Raw genomic sequence first — 21,817 nt, 5'->3', positions numbered from 1 at the left:
TATTTAAAGTCTGTTTAAATTTGATTTCATCAATATAGGGTTTATATGTGAATTGTGGCTTCTTACTATTTTTCTTCTCACCCTCCAGGAGTCTAATCTGATTTTCTTGACATAGTATTGAAAAGATTTCTGTTGCTAGAGAAGCCAAGTCCTAATGCCCAAGTGATATTCCTTTTTGTCTAATATCCTAATCACCAAAGACAATCAGATGGCTAAATCAAGAGTCAAGGTGCAAGGGGTGACAAAAAGGCATGGACACAAGAGAGAAGTGACTGACTGGGGGCCATTATCACATAACTGTAAGATGGTCTTTTTAATGACTCCATAAGTGTCTATTATATTTATGCACCATATTTATTATAATATTTCTCAATATAAGCACACATTTGTCCAGTTTTTATTGCTTAGAAAAATAGTGCTTCAGTAAACGTTATATTACTCATTTATTATTTGCATTAGTCCTTCTTATAATATATCCTTACACATTTAGCTTTTATTTCTATGAGGAAATCATTTAGTAATGACTGTATCACCTAAGGATGTTTTGTTTCTTTAATGGAGAATGTTAAGATAGTGTCTAGAAAGGCATTGGTGAAAGAATGGAAAAATGGCATGATTTCAATTATAGAGCATACTATATATCATATCATCTTGTTTAGAGACATCTCTATTTTTTAGTTACAGTGAAGAAGAAACTGATCTTTCAACATAAAACTGATAAATAAATGAACACAATTGGCAAAGCTCTGACAACATACGGGTCTACTAAAAGAAATTACAGCAATCGTTTATTTAAAAATTTAAGACAATAGTCAAAATTAGATTTCAGTTAAATCTACACACAAATTAAATATATATAACAATAATTTTTGCTAGTTCTAATGTCTCACAAGGCTGATAATTTGACAAGAAATTTTCTCAGTGCCTTTCTAACATCTTTGTTCCTCAGACTGTATATCAAAGGATTAAACATTAGGGTCAAAATGGTATAGAAAAGAGAGAGCAGTTTGTCCGTTCCTTCATACTGATTAGATTTAGGTTTTAAATAGGTGAGAGTGGCTGATCCATAAAATAAAACTACAACTATGAGATGGGAAGAACAAGTTGAAAATGCTTTGGTCTGTCCCGTGCTTGATGGCAATTTCAAGATGGTGGAGATAATTCTGCTATAGGACCTAAGTATCAACATAAAGGGAACAGTGACAAACAATACAGCAAATATGTAGATGAACATCTCATTCACAAAAATGTCTCCACAAGCCAGCTTCAGTGATGGGGGTATGTCACAGAAGAAGTGGTTGATTTGGTTAGAACCACAAAAAGGTAGAGAGAAAATCTGGCATGTGTGCCCTATTCCAACTGGAACTCCATTGATCCAGGAGGCAACCACCAGCTGCACACAGACCTTGTGGTTCATGACAAGAGGGTAGTGCAGAGGGTTACAAATGGCCACATAGTGATCATAGGCCATCAGGGCCAGAAGGAAACACTCAGTGCCTCCTAGTATAAGGAAGAAGCACATTTGTGTAGCACAGGCAAATAAAGAAATATTTCCTTTCTGTGTCCAAAGGTCCATGAGCATTCTGGGAATTGTGACAGAAACATAACAGATTTCTAGGAAGGAAAAATTGCTGAACTAAAAATACATGGGGGTCTGAAGAATGGAATCTACTCTTGTTATTAGAATTATGATCCCATTTCCCAACAAGATAATCATGTAGATGACTAAGAATATCCCAAAAAGTAACCAGTGGAATTTGGGAATGTCAGAAAAGCCCAAGAGAACAAATTCCATCATTACAGTGAAATTTGTTTCTGTAATTTTCAAATTATTTTCTCTCTGTGGACTTACATTTTTTGCTGCATTTTCATCTTTTTAATTGAATTGGAGTATGGACTTTGGTGTTTATAATTTCTCAAATATTTTCTGACACTTGTATTCTGTAGTTCTGGGAGATTTGATGAGAAACCCACAGCTATGAACTCATCTGCAGAAAAAAAAATTAATAAACAAAGTGCTTAAATGATTTATAATCTTAGATTTGCATTCTAATTATACCAATAAGATACATAAAGCTAGATATTTTTACTTAACCTTGCAGTGCAAGAAAGGAGAATGCAGATGACCTACTCTGGTCAAAACCCCAACTCAATTAATTATCAATTGATCAAAATTCCAAGAAATTTTCCCAATAAATCTAGTCCATAATATAATATCTGACCTGTGAGATCTAACACAATGTCCCACTGACTATTTGTATTTATGTCTTTTCTATCCTTGATATTACATCCCATGATCCATTCTGTAAAGAAATAGCACAATTCTCTCCCCAATGTATTACTCCATATACGATTCTGAATTAAATTAAAAGTAGAAATTATTATTAGAATTGGTTATTTCATATGAATTGAGAGAAGGTAATTAAAAATGCAATGAGAATATAAAAGTCAAATATTTAATTTTCAAAGTCATAAGGTTCCAGTAATTCTCATTCTAATTTGTTGATTTTATTGCTTAAAAAACAACTTTTTGGCATTTAACTATTTTCAAACCTAGTAATATTTGGTCATATTGCTTTATTTTGAGCCGAAATTAAGTTTCCTAGGGAAAAGTAAAATCAGTATATAAAACGATCCACAAATGTAGTCAGATATTATGTCCAACTCCTGTCATATTTATGATCTGATTTGACTGGGTAACAAAAATAATAATAGGATATAGGACAAAAAAGTTGAGCCAAATATTCTTTTCCAGAAAATTATAATTTGGGAAAAATACATGCTTCATGTTTTCCCCAATGGCAGGAGATTCCCTAATAAAAGGAGAGTCTTTCTTATAGACATTCTTTTATTTATAATGGCAACATTTACTTTATTATCAGTATAGCAAACTATGCTTAATTAATTTGAATATAATACATCATTCTTTGATGATAGTTTTCTTAATAGATTATTACTTAAAATGAATAATTAACACTATTGTAATTGTTAATATTAGAAAAAACAGGAATTTATATACTTCAAACGCTTCAAACAAGCTATTTAACTTTTTAATTCAGAAAGTCAGACATCTACAGGTACTATCTTAATGAATGCATTTTTTACCAACATGTATCATATCATGATTTTAATTGTTTATTATTTATTGAATCTTGATTCTGAAATTTAAAAAAGTCTTGAATTGAATTAGAATACCAACATATCAAAAGTTCATATTTACCTTTTACAACTGATGTAAAGTTGCTACTTTCTCATTCACGACTTTTTAAAAAATGCTAAATTGTTTAGGATCTCTACCATTTTTAAACAAGATCTTTCTTATCTTGCTTTTTAAAGAGCAAGTGCTCCTTACAGATGAAATAATCACTTCTTGCCTGTGGGAATACCTCATTTGCCTGTTTACATCTAAACTGCTTTTTAAATGTTCTTGTTTGCAGTTAATTTGGTGTGTTTTTTCAAACAATTCTTCTAAAGTAGACCAGACTTTCCTGCAGCCTCTCTATGGAATATAATTTCATGCACTCTTCATTTCCCATGCCAAATAGAAATGGCAAGCAATAGGATATATTGGAGTATATAAGGAAGCCATTTGGTGTAAACCTAACTCGGCCTGACTTTGTTTTTTCCAAAAGGGCCTGACTGTGGCCATTGAGCATGCATTGTATATCTGCTTTAAACATTTACTATGGCAAGAACAAATGCCCTTAAGATAAAAGGTGCAACTTCCCCCCACATTGGCATTTCCTTAGGGATAAGCATCTTTCCTTAGGCTAGGAACTGATTGCTGCACTGGACTTTGACCACCCCACTCACAAGTGACCACCGAGTTTGAGTTAGAGACAACAGGCTAGCCACCCTGCTGTGTTCACTGAGACAGCAGACCTACCTGCTGTGTCCATCAATCGCTGTGCTGACAGAGCAGTCTCGCGACTATTGTAAAAGGGACATTTCAATCCTATGTGAAATATCCTGTTTGGGGGTATATAACCACTCTGTTCACCCCTCTTCTTTGGTGCCCTTTCTTCCTTCTGGAAGAAAGGCCCTATGCCATGGTCCTCACATTTTAGCTCAGAATAAACTCACCCAAATTTTCATTTATAGATTGTATGGATTATTTTCGTTGACACCCAAATACAGTCAGAGTGCACAGATGTCCTAGAAGAAGAAGTATTCTTAATTGTCTGATGCTACCTGCAGGAAACTGTTCAAATTCATTACCTACTGATTTCTTACTTGTCTTATTTTATTTTCTATGGTTCCTCTGAAGAAAACTTTTCAGCAAATCATGCATGGTTAACATCACCTAGACATGTTCTACTTATTTTCTCATCTTTAAGCAGTACTGGTTTGCTTTGTAGAAGAAGTAGACATTTGTGGGTGTGGGGTAAATTTTATGAAGACAAAGGCCATTCTGTATTACAAAAACTAAGGTTACTTTCTTCAAGTTATGATTTTTCTCTCAGACACTGTGGAAGCCCCTGAACAGAAAAACCAGGCTCGTTAATGAACTCTATAAACAAAGATTGAGAATAAATATTATCTGGCCCATCTCAGTGGCACAGCAGTTGAGTTCCTGTGTTCCGCATTGGTGGCCCGGGGTTTACCAGTTCAGATCCCAGGTGTGGACCTATGCACCACTTGTCAGGACATGCTGTGGCAGGCACCCCACATATAAGGTAGAGGAAAATGGGAGTGGACGTTAGCTCAAGGCCAGTCTTCTTCAGCAAAATGAGGAGGATTGGCGCCAGATGTTAGCTCAGGGCTAATCTTCCTCAAAAAAAAAAAGTATTTAACAAAAGAACAAATATTATTAGTACAAATTTTTTAAAAATTAGAAGTCCCTCTTTCTTATTGTAACATTTAATAATTTAACCTTTCTCAATTTCAAGGCTCCTCCATACACTTCATGGGGAGCACCACTTCAAGCATGAACCTAATGTTTCCAGCCCCAATTTCCTGCTTTACTGTTGACTAAGACTTGTTTCCATATCAATTTGGTATTGTTTCTGCAACAGAGTTGTTAACAGGTGAGAGACTTTGCTCATCACTCTATCAGGAGAATATTTCTTCCCACTTTGGGCTTCAACATTTTTCCTTACTCAGGAGGTTATAGTCGCTCTCTATTCTTTCACTACATGTGTTTTTGGAGAAGATAGACACTTCCTGATCTCTGACCTCTACTGGCTCTGACAAAGCACCCCAAAAACCCACTGCCAGGGAGGCAAAATTAGACACTAATAGTCAGAACAAGATATTTGTGTTTTCTGACTCTAGATAATGTGCTCCTGCCATCCTCACTGGTTTCAATGCCAGCACTGAACAGATAGCAGGTGACAATGGGAAACTTATGACTAACTGATTGTGTAAAACACTGAGTTTTGGCCAGGAGACTCAAGTCACATGTTTTTCAGAGGAAAAGAATACCTAAAAGCCCACCCTACACATAGTGAGAATTTCTGGACTTGACACAAGCCTCCCATGGCCAGAAAAGAGAAGACACATTTTCTTTTTTTTTATTTTCCATGGAAAACACTCCATCAGGGGGAGAAATTCTGACAAAAGTCTCATTGCTGAATTTGAGAAATACTCTTATTACCAACTGAAGCAATGTGTGCATATGAATGAAGTAGTGAAACAAGATACAGTCGGCCCTCTGCATCCTTGTTTCTGAATTCCAGGATTCAACTGCCAATGGAAAGGGTTACCATAGTTGCATCTGCACTGAACAGGTACATACTTTTTTCTTGTCATTATCCCCAACAACACACTATAACAACTATTTACATAGCATTTACACTGTATTAGGTAGTAGAAGTAATTTACTGATGATTTAAATCATATGGGAAAGTATGCATATATTCTATCCAAATACTACTTTAAATAAGGGCCTTGAGCATCCGCAGATTTTAGTATCCACAGAGGTCCTGGAACCAATTCCCAGTGATACCGATGGGGTTCAGGGCAGGCAACCCCAAGATGCGCCACACTGTTGTGTGTATTATTTCAAGCTGAAGAAAATAAAGGCTCAGAAGACTCAGGAAGAACATTTGACCTTTCCCCACTAACTGCCTAAAAGAAATTTAAAATAAAGACCTGTTCCCAGGACAGGCCATCACTATAGATAATTCTGGGTATCTGCTAGACTGGGAGGATCCTCGCTAAGCCCACTCTTATCAAAGTTCTATTTACCAAACATTGGCTTTTTCATTTCCATGTGAGTTGCCTTCCTGCCATTTGAAGCCCCAAATCACTACCCGCAAAATCCTCCTTGTCTTTATCTAAAGATACTTAAACAGGCATCCTCGGCTGGTTGGATGAGCTATTCACTTTCTCCTGAGTTTCTCCTATGAATACATGCTATTAATCTTTGATTTTCTCCAGGTAACCTGCCTTTTTAATTGTTTGACCAGCCATAAGAACCTTAAGGAAAAGGTGGGGTGGAATTCTTCCACTTCCCCAATAATACCCAGGACTATATACTATATGTAGTGCATGCAACTGCCTGATGCTTTTTATGCCATTTCAGTGCTATTTATACACCAGTTTCTGCTTTCAACAGTTTCCTGTGACAGTCATCTGTGCTTCTGATTTTATTTTTGATGGATATCTACTTTATGTTCTATACATACACAGCTCCATGATCATTTCCTGATAATCTACTGTATGTTTATTTTTTCTTATTCCTTCTTCTTTCATTTTTTTCTTTTCTTCATCTTTGCACATTCAAAAATATTTAAGGATTTGTTATGTGTAGAATATGTAACTTTTTCATTTCTTTTACTTTCTACCTTATTTATGTCTGTTTATTTAAACTGCAGCTAATTTTGACAGCATATATCTGTGTTCTGCTTTTGTGTCTTAATATCTACCTTTTAATTGGACTACTTAGTCCATAAGTATTTATAATGTCATTATGATGTCCTGTTATTTTCTATTTCTTTCCACTTTTTTCTTTTTTTTTTTTTTGCTGCTGTTTGTTTCTTCCAATTTTGGGCTTAAATTATTTTCTTTTTTTACATTTTATTTCTCCCCCTGCCTTTTTATACGTGCCACTTTTTATCATTTCAGTGATTGTTTCTGGGCTAAGAATTAAAAATATGCATCTTTAACCTTGCCAAAGTTGACCTAGGGTGAAAAGTGTCCCATTTTAATCTTTCTCCTTTAGAAATGATTCTTCTACTTTTCACATTCCACCTCATCCTTCCTGTTTCACACTACCCACTTCCCTCCCAACTCAGACTCCACAAATGTGATAATCTTATAACAGTATAATTCCCTTTCATCAATTTTCATTCTTTGTATTCCTGATATGATCTATTTTACTTGTATGTATACGATAAATTGCAACTAACTCTATCATTATTTTAGTTTTAAATAGTTGTGTCAACATGATGTATAAAGATTGATTTTCTTTTGATTCAAATAGAGTCGTCTTGCAGTTATATATATTTTAGACAATCTGATATTATTCCACCTGTCCTTGAGGCTTGACAAATAAAAATGGCAAGCAATAGGATATATTGGAGTATATAAGGAAGCCATTTGGTATAAACCTAATTTGGCCTTACTTTGTTTTTCCAAAAGGGCCTCACTGTGGCCATTGAGCATGCATTGTATATCTGCTTAGACATTTTGAGATAAAGGTGCAACTTCCCTCCCCCTCCCAATGTTGGCATCTCCTTAAAGATTAAGCATCTTTCTTTAGGCTGGGAACTGATTGCAGCGCCCATCTGTGACCACCCAACTCGAGGCAACAGACCTGCCACCCTGTGGGGTTCACTGAGACAGCAGGCCTATCTGCTGTTTCCATCAATTTCTGTGCTGACAGAGCAGCCTCATGACTATTGTAAAAGGGACATTTCAATCATATGTGAAACATACTCTTTGAGGGTATATAACCACCCTGTATACCCCCACTTCTTTGGAGTGCTCTGTTCCTTTGTGGAAAGACTCTACCGGGTTATAATCCTCAGATTTAAGCTCAGAATAAACTCACCCAAATTTTCATTTATAGATTTGTTATGGATTATTTTCGTCGACACGCTCTAATCTTTTTTTTCCTTTGGTGAAGAAGATTGTCCCTGAGCTAACATCTTTAGCCAATCCTCCTCTTTTTGCTTAAGGAAGTTTCTCCCTGAGCTAACATCAGTGCTAATCTTCCTCTGTTTTTTATGTAGGTGCTGCAACAGCTTGGCTTGATGAGTGGTGTGTAAGTCTATTCCAGGGATCCAAACCCACAAACCCAGGGCTGCTGAAGAAGAGCACACAAACTTAACCTCTATGCAATCAGGCTGGCTCCTCCAATCAGTTTTTAAAATATTTTGGGGGGTTGTATAATTTCCATTAATTTGAAATAAATTTCACTGATATTTTTTGAACATCTCCAAATTGCTATAAATCTAATCACAGCAATTTTCATTTCACTTACTTTTCACTTACATTTCATTTCCTCTCATTTGCTGTTTCATTCTAAAATTTTAATTTGGTTCTTTTTTAGAGTTTTTATTTCGCTGATGAAATTCTCTGTTTACTCAATTTTCTGTTTAGTCATATTTTTTAAGTCCTTGGCTATGCTTATAAGAGATGTTTAAAGTCGGCTAACTCCATCATCTTAGATACTTGGGGTCATTTTCAGCTGATTCTTTTTTTCTTGTTTATGGTTTAGTTATCCTGAGTTTTTATTGTCCCTCTAATTTTTGCTGTATATTTTAAATTGTCAGTAATTCACTGTACAGACTGGATTCTGGTATCTTCCAATGAAGATCATTAATTTTTATAAAAAGCTATTGTTACTGGATGATCATTTTGACTTCTAAAGTCTGAGTTTTATGTTTTGTTACCATAAAGTTGTCAAAAGCCCATGGTGTTTCCCAGATCCAATTAACTTGGGGAAGTTGACATCCAAATTCTGTCTTCCCTACAGATGTTGTTGAGGCTTAGGTTTCTTTTTTTCTACAGTGGGTCTTGAGAAAGCTAAAGATCTTACTTTAGGGAAAAGGTCTTATTCCACAACCCTAACACATCTGACGACTCAGATGGCTGCTCCAGAAGCTATTGGTGTTAATAGTTCTGGTTAGAATATACTTACAGTGTTTCTGAGCTATGTTATCTTTAGTATCTCAATTCCTTCCCCAACCACATAGCAGTCACTTTCTTAAAAGCCTTCTGTAACCTTCCCCAGCATATGTGTATCCCATCGTTCTTCCAAAGATGTTCTCTCTCACCTTTTATGCCCTATAGGCAGATCATAGCCTTTTTAGTTGCCTTGAATGCTGATCTCTGCCTCCTCAGCTCAGTGGCACATATATGCTCTTCTTTGGTTCCAGTTTATCTGTACTTTGATCAGAAAATTGTCCCGAGGCATATAGCCAGCGTGAACATAGCATTAACATTGCAGATTTCCTTTCTGTGGTGGAGAGACTCTTAAGGCAGCCCCCATGGTCACTTCCTCCTGATAGCTGTACCTTTGGGGAATGCCATGCAATTGGATATAAGTAGTTCTGTGATTTGCTAATAATCTAAGCATATAGAAAGGATAAGAGGATGTGTGCAATTATGTGCACCTGAGTTCATTACATGAGATCATAATGCTCATCTTGCTAGGAGACACTATTGTCCATGCTGGTTTTAAGAAGCAAACTTTCATATTGACGGCTGCCTATATTGAGAGGCATATGAGCTGAGGATCAGAAAGGAAACTCTAGGAGCTGAGGCTTCCCTCTAGACAATTGCTAGCAAGAAATAAAATACTGAGTCTTACAACTGCAAGGACTTGAAATCTGCCAGTAAAACTGAATCCTTCCCCAGCCAAGCCTCAGATAAGATTGCATCCCTGGCTAACACATTGATTGAAATCTTGTGTGACTCTATGCATAGGATCAGGCTAATTAATGCCTAGACTACCATTGACCCACAGAAACTGTGAGATAATAAATGTTTGTAAGTGTGTGTGTGTGTGTTTAAGCTGTAAGTTTTTGGTAATTTGTTATACAACAATAGAAAAATAATATCTCTATCTCAGGCATCACAATCATTTTGTCTTATGTATAATGCCTGAGTAGAGTTTTCTCATAAAATTTGTCCTCTTTTATCTTTGTTTATGGTGAGAGGCTTATTCTGGTATTAGTGCTTCAGCATTACTGGAAATATTATTTACTTGGCCTGCATTGCTGTTTTCATATTTTTTATTTTAGAGAGTGAGTTTATATTATCTTTCCATAAAGATATTTCACCAAATATATTCCTTACTCTTTACACTATTTTAATTCAAAACATACTGTAGTGATCTTTTTTCAATACAATAAATTCTCTATTCCATTTTCTAGTTTCTAGTTATAGGTTTCTTGATTTATTATGTAGATATCGAGTAGATTATATTTTTATTATAACTTTGCTAGAAATGACACAAATGCAAAAACATTTTCCAGATTACAAGACATTTTAAGTTCCACTCCTTTTTTAAATGATTTTCTTGTTTTACTAATCCCCACTTAAAAGTACCATAAAAAGTAACTTATTCAAATACGTGATTATAAATCCCCTATCAGGCATGTCTGAAGACATATAGGAAGCCAAGGCAGAGTAGCCCTGAGATTCTAGGGAACATTATGAAGTCTTTAGCTAAGTGGGAAAAGTATAGGAAATCTGACATTACTAAATATATATATTTTCTGCTAAATATTACGGAACTGCTTTCTCAGACATTATCTCATTTTTATCATTTATCTCTATTATCTCACATACCTGGATCATTTCTCTTTTTGAGAATACAAAATATAGACTGTTTTTTATTAATGTCATAAAAGTTTATATCATTGTGAAATTTCAGTTCTACATTATTATCTGTCAGTCATCATATATATGCGTCCCTTTACTCCTTATGCCAACTTGCCAACACTCTTCCCCCCTGGTAGCGCCTAATCTGTTCTCATTGTCCATGAGTTTGTTTATCTTTCACATATGAATGAAATTATATGGTGTTTGTTTTTCTCTGTCTTATTTCACCTAACATAATACCCTCAACGTCCATCCATGTTGTTGGAAATGGGATGATTTTATCTTTTTATGGCTGAGTAGTATTCCATTTTTTATATATACTCCATCTTCTTTATCCATTCATCAGTTGATGGACACTTGGGTTGCTTCATTGTCTTGGCAATTGTAAATAACACTGCAATGAACATAAAGGTATGTAAGCCTCTCTGTGTTGTTAATTTCCTGTTCTTTGGATAAATACCCAGTAGTGGGATAGCTTGGTCATATGATATTTCTATTTTTAATTTTTTGCAAGATCTCCATACTGTTTTCCATAGTGGCTGCACCAGTTTGCATTCCTACCAGCAGTTTGGGAGGGTTCCCTTTGCTCCACATCCTCTCCAATGTTTGTTGTTTTTTGTCTTGGTAATTATAGCCATTCTAACAGGTTTAAAGTGACATCCCATTCTAGTTTTTTGTTTTTAAAGATTGGCACCTGAGCTAACAACTGTTGCCAATCTTTCCACACCCGTTCTTCTTATCCTCAAAGCCCCCCAGGACACAGCTGTATATTCTCGTTGTAGGTCCTTCTGCTTGTGCTATGTGGGATGCACCCTCAACATGGCCTGATGAGTGGTGCCATGTCTGTGCCCAGGATCTGAACCAGTGAAACCCCTTGCTGCCACAGCGGAGCACGCAAACTTAATCACTCAGCCATGGAGCTGGTCTCTATCCTATTGTAGTTTTTATTTGCATTTCCCTGATGATTAATGATTAACACCTTGTCAGATATATGATTTGCAAATATTTTCTCCTGGTTGATGCCTGTCTTTTCATTTTGTTCATGGTTTCCTTTGCCTTGCAGAAGATCTTTAGTTTGATAAGTTCCCATTTTTTTTGTTTTTTCTTTTGTTTCTCTTGCCTGAGTACATATAATATTCAAAAAGATATTTCAAAGACTAGTGTCAAAGTGTGTACTGCCTATATTTTCTTCTAGGAGTTTTATGGTTTCACATCTTACCTTCAAGTCTTTAATCCATTTTAAGTTAATTTTTGTGTATAGCAAAAGATAATAGTCTACTTTCATTCTTTTTCATATGGCTGTCCAGTGTTCCCAACACCATTTATTGAAGAGACTTTCCTTTCTCTATCGTATGGTCTTAGCTCCTCTGTTAAAGATTAGCTATCCATAGATGTGTGGTTTTATTTCTGGGCTTTAAATTCTGTTCCAGAGATCTGGGTGTCCACTTTTTTGCCAGTACCATGCTGTTTTGACTACTATAGCTTTGCAGTATGTTTTGAAGTCAGGGATTGTGATGCCTCCAGCTTTGTGGTTTTTTTTTTTCTCTCTCTCTCAGCATTGCTTTTGCTATTAGAGTTTTTTGGTTGTTCCATATAAATTTTTGGATTCTTTGCTCTATTCCTGTGAAGAATGTCATTGGGATTCTGATTGGGGTTGGACTGAATCTGTAGTTAAGTCATGTTTCCTAAGAATGAACTTGTATAAGCAATATCAATAATATTATAATGAAATATTTTTATAAAATAAAGACAGGATGTTCTACACAGACTAAGAATTGAAGCAGGGGTCCAGAGCCTTCAATTAGTGGATGAATTATAAGGTAGAGTGTTTAGAGGCAAAGTGAGCAATTCAGAGTTTAGTTCATTATCATAGATTAAAAACAATGAGAATCTAATAAAGGCTAATGGCTTTGGGAATGGAGAGGGAAAATGGGAATACCTATAATCCTTATGTTACATTTGAGCTGAGCTTCTGTTCTTATAGAGTTTATGGACTATTGGTGAAGCCAGACAGTTAAGTCAGGTGTTATCCTACAATAAGCAGAGTGTAGAAAGAATTGCAAGATGTTATGGGAGCATCAGACAATTTCTTAAGGAGGTGATATGTTCTGCTGAGACTTTGTCAGATCTCAAGGTATTACAGAATTACTTTTAAGAAAAGAGAATAAAACATATTCCAGGAAAAAAATGCTTTCATGTCCTTATTCAGTTTTGTATTCCAATAGATAGTCCAGTACTTATATGAAAGATTTATAAATATATCCAGATGGGTAATTGCATGAATGATTTGCCACTAGACTCAGCAATCATGCTTAATTTAACTAGATTTAAGTACTCACTGAAAAACAACTTGACACTAAGTGATTTAAATGGAAATTAGATTTATTTGGGTAATATAACCTTATTTAAATTATCAGAGTTTAATTTTACTCATTTGAAAATATACACAGCAATAACAATATGTAGCTCAGGGAGTTGTTTTGAGGAGTAAATTGTATCATCTATATTAACAATTTGACTTGAAGTAAGCAGTTGAACTTCCATTAAGCATTGTTATTATGATCATTATCATTTATTTTATTAATCATTATTTTAACATATATTTTTTCTTTCTTCTTGATCCTTGCTCATCTTTTATCCTGCACTGAAGTAGTCTTTTTGCAAGCTAGAAGAAAGAGGAGACAATGTACATGGTAGTGTTTTGGCAGAAATATTGAGTTAAATATTAGTGAACTATTCTATGCTGGGTGGAAACAAACCAGCACAGTACCTAATGAAAAACCACTGTAATTTAGCGGGATTTTATTTTTAGTTTTTTTCTCTGATTTGTGCAGTATCTTATATTTTGAGCACATAGAAGTAGACTTTATTATAGAAATATAAGCAAAATTAAATTTAAAAGTTTAACTCAAATCCTATTTAAGATATGAAAGCACCCCCAGAGATAACTTTGTTTGATTATTCTCTTTTCATAACTTGATCTACTCTTTCCATGAACAATTAATGGTACTTTGACAGTTCTTACATAGAACATCAGTTCTTCCTCTTCAATTTTTTCCTGTTAGCAGAAAGTACCCTAGCTGTGAAGAGTAGAGATGTCTGATTATTTGAAACTATTTTGTTATTGCTGATATTTTTGAAACTTACTATGTACTAACCACTCTGTTAATGACTTTACCTGTATTATCTCATTTGTTGCATTCTGAATGAAGTAAGAACTGTTGATATTCACATTTTGCATAAAAAGCCAAGGCCTAGGGAGGTTAAGGAATGTGCCCAATGTCAAGAAGCTAGTGTGTAATCTTGCTAACTACAAACTCAGCTGTGGAATGCCAGAGTCCATATTCTTAATCAAAACTCAATGGGCTTCATAGAACCTTCAATAGGAAATATTATATTGAATTTAATATTTGGACTAATATCAATAAAACTAAAAATATAAAACTTCACAACAGCAAGGTGATTTTATAGCTCATTTACTGTTATAAAAATGAAGGACTGATTACTTATATTTACAGTCTGCATATTTCAAGCTGAGAAGATTTATCTCATAAAGGAATCTGATAAGAAGAAAGTGTTTTCTTTGATTTCTTTCAATTTTTGAGTTTTAAAAATACACTACAGTAAAATAAGCAGAGAAAATAATTAATGCTTACATTTTTATGTTATGGAGAAACCAATGTGTTGCTTTATTCTAAAGAATATAGTTTTATATAAATTTCTGGCTTGATTTATTTTAGTAACAAATTGAGCCATTCTTATTTTTCCTCTAAGCTCATACTTAAATCAGTCAGTGCAACTTAGTAGGAAATAGACCCTTCTACATTCTGGGGGCATCTTCTCTCCATGAAATGTTGCATTTTTAAACTCAATAATCTGTTGATCAGGTGGTAATTTAGAAAATAACCAAGGCTGTCTCTGGTTGGATTAGTGCTGCACTGAAGCTTCTCTCTGTATGGAACATGAAAAACTAGCCTCCTGGTCACTCCTCCCTACATCTCTCCCCATCCTGTCCATCTTTGGAAAGCAGAGCAATTCTCCTACTGAGAAAAGTGGTATATGATATTAGCAGTCTTAAAGTTGGCTATATATATGTATGAAATCTGAGGTTACTAAATTTGAAATTATTAAAACATCACTTCTTAACCTCAAAGAATGTAACTTGGAAATTATCTAGATTTCATACATCATCTAGAAGTTTTATGTATTAAGGCCATCTGCTCATGCCACAGATGGCATTTCTTTTCAGCTACAATTTGGACAAGAGGATATAGCACACTGAGTTTCAAAGTTTTCTACATCGAGAAGGTGAAGATGGGAAAATAAGATTATAAGGGCTTAAAACTAATAGGAGAGAGAAGATAGAGTGAATTTTTATTATTGCTATGAATCTTTGGTAAGCTATGTAAAATAATTCATGCATTCATCTTTTCTCTGTTTATTGAAGTATTCAATAAGTATCTAACTATACCAGTTGATATCTAATACACTTCAGAAGGTACAGAAAAGTTTGTACCTTGTAGATTCATCACAATATCTGACTGTGAAACTCCTGTTCATCTTTTAGACTGAGGTTGTATATCACATCCTGGGAAAAGTGGCCCATTATTCCTGCAGTTGAAATTAAATATTTCTAATTTAATGCTCCAATATAACTCTTATCCCTCTGATATAACTTCTGTTTTGACCCATATTATAGTATGTTTTAAGTTTTATTCCATAATTTGAATTTCCTTTGATAAACTCGTTGATTCCAGGGTATTTCCAAGTATGGAACCATCTACATAGAATATTCTGAAGCTTTTTAGGGACTGAATAATTTACACCTATATGATTTAGTCTTCCAACATCACAAATCATATATTGTGATCTCTTCGATTGTTAGCAGTGAGTAAAATGTCAGAAAGGTGGTAAGAAATAAAAAAACAATATACTTAAGTGTGAAGAAGAGTTTCACAGGGAAAACGGTTAGGAGGTGATTGCAGTCATCTATGTGGGAGATGATAGTGACCAGGATCAGGATTGAAGTATATTGTGAGAAGTGGTCACAGGATTTGCATAGAGGTTATGCCCAAACACTTTCTTCTGTTTTGATTTTCAATTTTACCACACATAAAATCAGCTGTATTAGAAAATATGACATAACTATCATTCTTCATGTCTTTTATCCACATTTGCTAGTCAGTCATCAAATTATACTGATTCTATCTTCTAAATATCAATTAATTCCACTCATTTCTCTCTATTTTCATGGGGACTTCCTTACTTCTTATCCTTGTAATCTTTTCAAACTGAAATATCTTTTAAAAACTATTCATTATTTGAGGATTATTTCACTTTCATCAATCTTCTGTTTCTTAATTTAAGGAAAATATTTGTCTACAAAGAAAATTTAATCATGCCATTTTCCCCCATAATTCTCTCTGCTGGCTCTATTTGGTCCTCATGATTGTACTGTGTCCAAAGCTAGACACTGATATGCATCTACCAAGTTCAATTCTCCTTCATTTCTCTTTATTTTCCCTATAGTAGCTGGGATGTGTTTCCAGTCGCTCCTGCAGCTTGCATGACCATGTGACTTAGTTCTTTGAAATGAAATAGGAAAGGAAACAATGTGCGCAGACTTACTTGCTCAAGAGGACATCTTATGGAATTCCATTTCACTCTTCTTTGGCTGGCTGGCCAGGGAATGACCACAGCAACCATGGAAGTCCCCAGAGTAAAATGTGAGTCACTCCTTCCTGAATAATTGTGTAGAGTTGAGCCTCACACTAAACCTGGCATCCTGTCCTAGATTATCCTTCTTTAAGGCCCAAGGTCTAAGAATCATAGAAGTTTCCTATTTTTCATCTTAGTTTATCCTAATTAGTACAGATACATAGTTTTCTAACCCCCCCCCATGAATTGTCTAAGAACTTTCTTTGCTCTTATCCCTTACATTTCACATGGTCATTATATACTACATGAGTGCATATACCTGGCCACAGTTAATTGGTTCAACAATGAATGTTCTACCAAATGGTTAATCTAGAACCATTTCCCCCAAATGTTTGAATAAGAACCAAATGAAAATCATTCTTCTGTTTGTAATTACAATTTTTTAAACTTGAGAATTGTCGGAAATATCTCCCTTCATATTGATTGAAGGAAAGGTAGAACTCATCAGGGACATAGAGGAGAATTAAGCAGATGTTCATACGGTAGCAGAAATGATATAAGGAATATGAGTTCTCATTTCAACTTATTCCCTGGACACAGATACTGAATTCAGGATCTAGCAGCTTCGGTGTGTGTGAGGCAACCTATTACTTATGCAATCTACCCCACTATCTTGATTAGGTGCATTTGTTTTCTATTTTTGCAGTTTGAGGTTAGAAATCTAGCTATCACATGTCTCTCCCATCCCTAGCCTCAGTGAAAATGGGCATACAATTAGATGCTGACATTAACTGTATTTATGAAATAATTTGTGAAACTCATCCTCTGAACCCTGAAGTGTCAGGGTCATCCTACTCTCTTCTGCACAGTGAGGTGGCACCAATGAACAATGACATTATCATTGAGAACATAACCACAGAGTAGTAACATGGAAGTGGTATGAGGAGGCTGGAGCAGAAAATGTGAGCTGGATAAGTTTTGAGCATATACGGTTTAGTCTGCTTGCCTAATCCCTTCTTGTGCTGTTTATCTGGTGCATCAACTCTTCTTGAAACATTTAAAAGTCTCCAACAGAATCAATGTCCATCAACAAACTTTAAGTGTATGGAGTAATAAAAAATCTATAATCTTAAAAAATCCCATCCATTTCTGTTTTTTTCTTTATAATTCATTTATGCTGCTTTTCACATGGTTTTGTGTTCATACTGTTTAAATATTTAAGGCAAAATTATATGTAGTTTATCTATTTGTTGGTAAAAATTAACAGCACATAAACTTCTTTAATGACTTTTGCAGCAACTACATCACTTTCAGTATGTTGTGTTCTTTTTTATGTTACATTATCCTGTGTACTCAATTTATACTTTCCTTTTGGGCATGCTATTCTGATAAATTTGTAATATCCAAGCAGGTGGGATTGTTCATTGCTATTAATGTATTTTTGTTGGATTGTGACCTAATATAAAAGCCTATAATTGTCTTATGTTTTATAGAATGTATTAATATTTGCTGTGAGGATGGGACATCCTTAGGAGCTCCAAACCCAGGCCACACAATCCAGTGTCTCCAGGCTGCTGGTTTTCAGTTACCATTGTTGTCAAGCTGCTGGTTTTTAATTTGAGTTGATTTTTGGTAATGATGTAAGATAGGGATCCAATTTCATTCTTTTGCATGTGCATATATAGTTTTTTGAACACCATTTATTGAAGAGATTTTCCTTATCATGTATTCTTGGTGCCTTTGTTGAAAACAGGCTAACCATATATGAGTGGGTTTAATTCCGGGCTCTTTATTCTGTTCCTTGTATACCTGTCATTTTGCATACTAATACTAAACCATTTTGCTTACTATAGGATTGCAATGTAGTTTGAAATCAGGAAGTATGATGTCTCCAACTTTGCTCTTCTTAATAGAGATTACTTAGCTATAATGGTGTTTATTTTGTTTAGTGTGTGATTGAGCTCAATGTAGTTGGATGCTAATTAATGCACAGTTTCTTTTAAAATGTTTTAGCAAATCAGGGCTCTCAAAATATGTAGCATTGTGCAAATGTATTGTTGCTGGTACTGGTATTTTTTTCATTACTTTGTTTACAAATCAATCAATGCAACAACAGAAATCAATTTGAATCCAGGCAAGGAGTGAACTGAGTCATGATAGAAAGATCCTTGAAATGGACAATGCTGTCATTGACGAAGAAGATGAAGACAGCGGAATCACAGCCTATACTCTCAAAAAGAGAAAGTGAAACTGAGGATAAGATAGATCAGAAGATGTTAGTGAGATGCATACTGGAAACAACCTCTTGGACAAAATCTTCTCTCAGTGACTCAAACTTTAGTATTAAGGGTGTCAGTAGAATGTCAGTGTCTTTAAAATCCCATTGTTTTTTTCACATCAAATATGTTATGTTCATGTGAACAGATAATAGTAAATAGCTACTTCATATAAGTCTCATATGAAGTTACACAGCCTTGTTCTCAGGGAAAAATGTAATATGTCTGCAGTTTTAAAGGTAAAAATCAAAATTAAATAAAAGGAATATAGTGTATTTTACAATTTTGTTTACATTTTGAAAAAGAAAATTACTGGCAATGGCTTATTTAAAAATAGAAGCTGTTACTTCTCACTTTGCTTCTGATCTCTGTTTACATTATTTTATGAGCCCGTGTTAATTGTCTCTATTGGGCATTACCATTGGAGGATAAAGCTATGTCATTATAACCATATATATATAATCTTTATTATTTTCTCTTTATGTGTATTGTTTGTTTCTTTTCACTAGCTCTCACCAAACCGAGCACTTGAGATGATTCTGATGCAGTCTTCTTGTGTAACACAAGATTTAGGCATGATAATTTTATGATTTGTAAAACAAAACCTCAACTTTTATTTCACCTTTGCATGCTGCTTATTCGGTCTTTCAGTTAAATAAACCTATTTACATTTTCTGTACAAGTCTGTAACTTTTCTTTATCTTCCTGCTTCTCTTACTAGTATATTAATGAATCTGATATACCCTCAAAACAAACTGAGCTAATAAATTATATTTTCTTAATTTTATTTGTTATACAACACAAGGGTAAAATGATCATACAATTTCAGGAGGTTGAGGGTTTGGAGTCCAATTCAGAAACTCAGATTTTTTGACATAGATCTTCATCTAGCTGATCTCCTGTTTGCAAAACCTTGAAATTCACTGGTCAATGTTCATCATCTCCTTCTTTAGTAACAAATCTGGGGGTAATTTTTTTGTTAAGTGGCTGAAATACCATAAAGACTCTTCTGACATGTAGGAATGGTACATGGATATATACAACATTTTCACAGTGGGATTATAATCACAAAATTTAAAGAGAGTCTTAAAAATAGAACATCACTTTCTGAATCAAAGCAGTAAATTATATCTAAGTTTAGCAACAAATGATCATATTTGTACACTCTGATGCCACGCATTCTATTTGACATGCATTTTATATATTCTTAATAAAGTTATTTGTTTCGAAATTGTTTCAATAAATCTACGTTTTACTAAAGCTATCTATTTTCAATAAACTTCTTCATACATTCCTCTTAGACAGATTACATATTTTCACAGCAATTTAACTACTTTTTATTTGATTTTTTCCCCCATACACCCAACCATTTGGGTATTACATTCTTGGCATAATATTGCTTATCTCTGTCCTTTGAAATGTGCTGACCTTGAAATAACACACTATCTTCGATTTTATTTGACCTGTTAATGGGTTAAATGAGTTAAATGAGGTTATCACTTAATTTCAGCACTAGCCTTTATCTAACTATTGTTTACAAAATGTATGAATTCCTGTTTTTAATAGATTCATGAAAATTGCATTGTCGATATTAGTTTAAATTAACAAATTAAACCCAAAATTATTTTTGTATATTAATATCAAATTATCTGTATGCATTTTTTCTGCCTAAATGCAGGACTCCATCCATTAATAACATGATCTTTTTCTTTTTTGTTGTTTATATAAATCCCTGTGATCCTTGAATATTGATTCTTTCACTCCTTCCAACTTGTTTGCTTATTTTCCAATTTTGTGATGCTCACAGGTTTTTTGAGCTATTCTCTATTTGGCCTTATGGAATCACTAATGAAAACATTGACCAAAGAACAGTCTAAAGGCATACATTTCACACTTCCTTCATTAATTTTAAGAAATAAATTATCAAAAACCATTGAATAAGGCAAAATATCCCTTGATATGTTTACATTTGGGGAATATGATGACAGTAAACATTCAAGTGAAATAAAGGCCTGGGAAAATTAGGAAAACAGAAAGCAATATAGACAGTATAGCAGAGGCAAAAAGAATGTTACATTCATAGAGGAGAGTTTAATAATTATTGTCAGATTCTAAAGAAAGAAGTAAATGATAAAAATCACACTTAATATAATAATTAGAAGTCTCAATGCTTTTGCAATTTAAATTGCATTTAAGTTAAATAAAATAAAAAATATTTGAAACATTTTTCACATAAATTCATTAGACAATAAAAGCAAGAAAATATGATAAAAATACTTTTACATTAACGATGGGTTCAAGAAATAATCAAAATGTACATAAGAAGCATATATTTAATACATTAAAAATTAAGCAACATAATTTGTGATAATAGCTCCAAAATTTAGAAATATTTGTAGACTTTGTAAATAAAACTAATTAAATGTTAGGCAAGCTGAATTAGAGAGCAGAGAATATGGCTCAAAATATGATATATCTAAAAGCCCAAATCTCAGAATAAATGGAATTCATCTCTTAAATATTGCTTGTATTCCTAAGTTTTACTGGAAATTAAAGCAGTTAATTGAAAGAATATAATATTAGTATTTACCTGTGAAAGGTCCTGGTCCTATATATGATTCCATTAAATACATAGGACATTGAAAGCAGAAAGAAACCTGCTGAGCAGTAGCCAGCTGGTGAAGAAGAACGTATGTGAGCCACTCAGTGAAAGAGCAAACCATCTCTGAGAACTGCCTCATCATTTTGATGCACAGCCTCCAGGGCCAGGTAACCGCTGTGGATCTGTGGGGTGAGAATATGGCCCACAGGTGCACATACAACACCAATGTTTTCAGGAACATTCATCTGACAAAGGTCACCTACATGGACTGTTAAGAACATTGGATGATGAATCTGCATGACCTCTTTGTGACAGGCAATAAGGTCAGCTATGCCACATCTCAGGTGATTTGAACATCACAGCTCTATCAGGTGCAACTTCAGCAGCAAGGGTAAGGGAAGGGACATGTGGAATTACCCTTCAAAAACTCTAAGTGTGGCTGTCTCCTTGTCAAGCCCTGGCTCGCTCAGTTTCTTCCAGAGCTCTACTGAGCCACCTCCCTGTC

At 34.4% G+C, this 21,817-nt stretch overlaps 1 protein-coding gene across 1 annotated transcript; it reads right to left on the bottom strand.

The window, feature by feature from the left end:
• Positions 1-886: 886 nt before the first annotated feature.
• On the bottom strand, positions 887-21,611 carry LOC124233982 (olfactory receptor 10AG1-like). The gene is given in 2 exon segments (XM_046651254.1): positions 887-1,872; positions 21,431-21,611. Coding segments are annotated over 2 exon segments (1,167 nt in total).
• Positions 21,612-21,817: the final 206 nt, after the last annotated feature.

This window comes from Equus quagga, unplaced genomic scaffold (assembly GCF_021613505.1).
Source record: "Equus quagga isolate Etosha38 unplaced genomic scaffold, UCLA_HA_Equagga_1.0 599_RagTag, whole genome shotgun sequence".
In the NCBI taxonomy this organism is placed as follows: domain Eukaryota; kingdom Metazoa; phylum Chordata; class Mammalia; order Perissodactyla; family Equidae; genus Equus; species Equus quagga.
The sequence above is the reverse complement of the archived record's forward strand: the minus strand, read 5'-3'. Positions and strand labels throughout refer to the sequence as shown.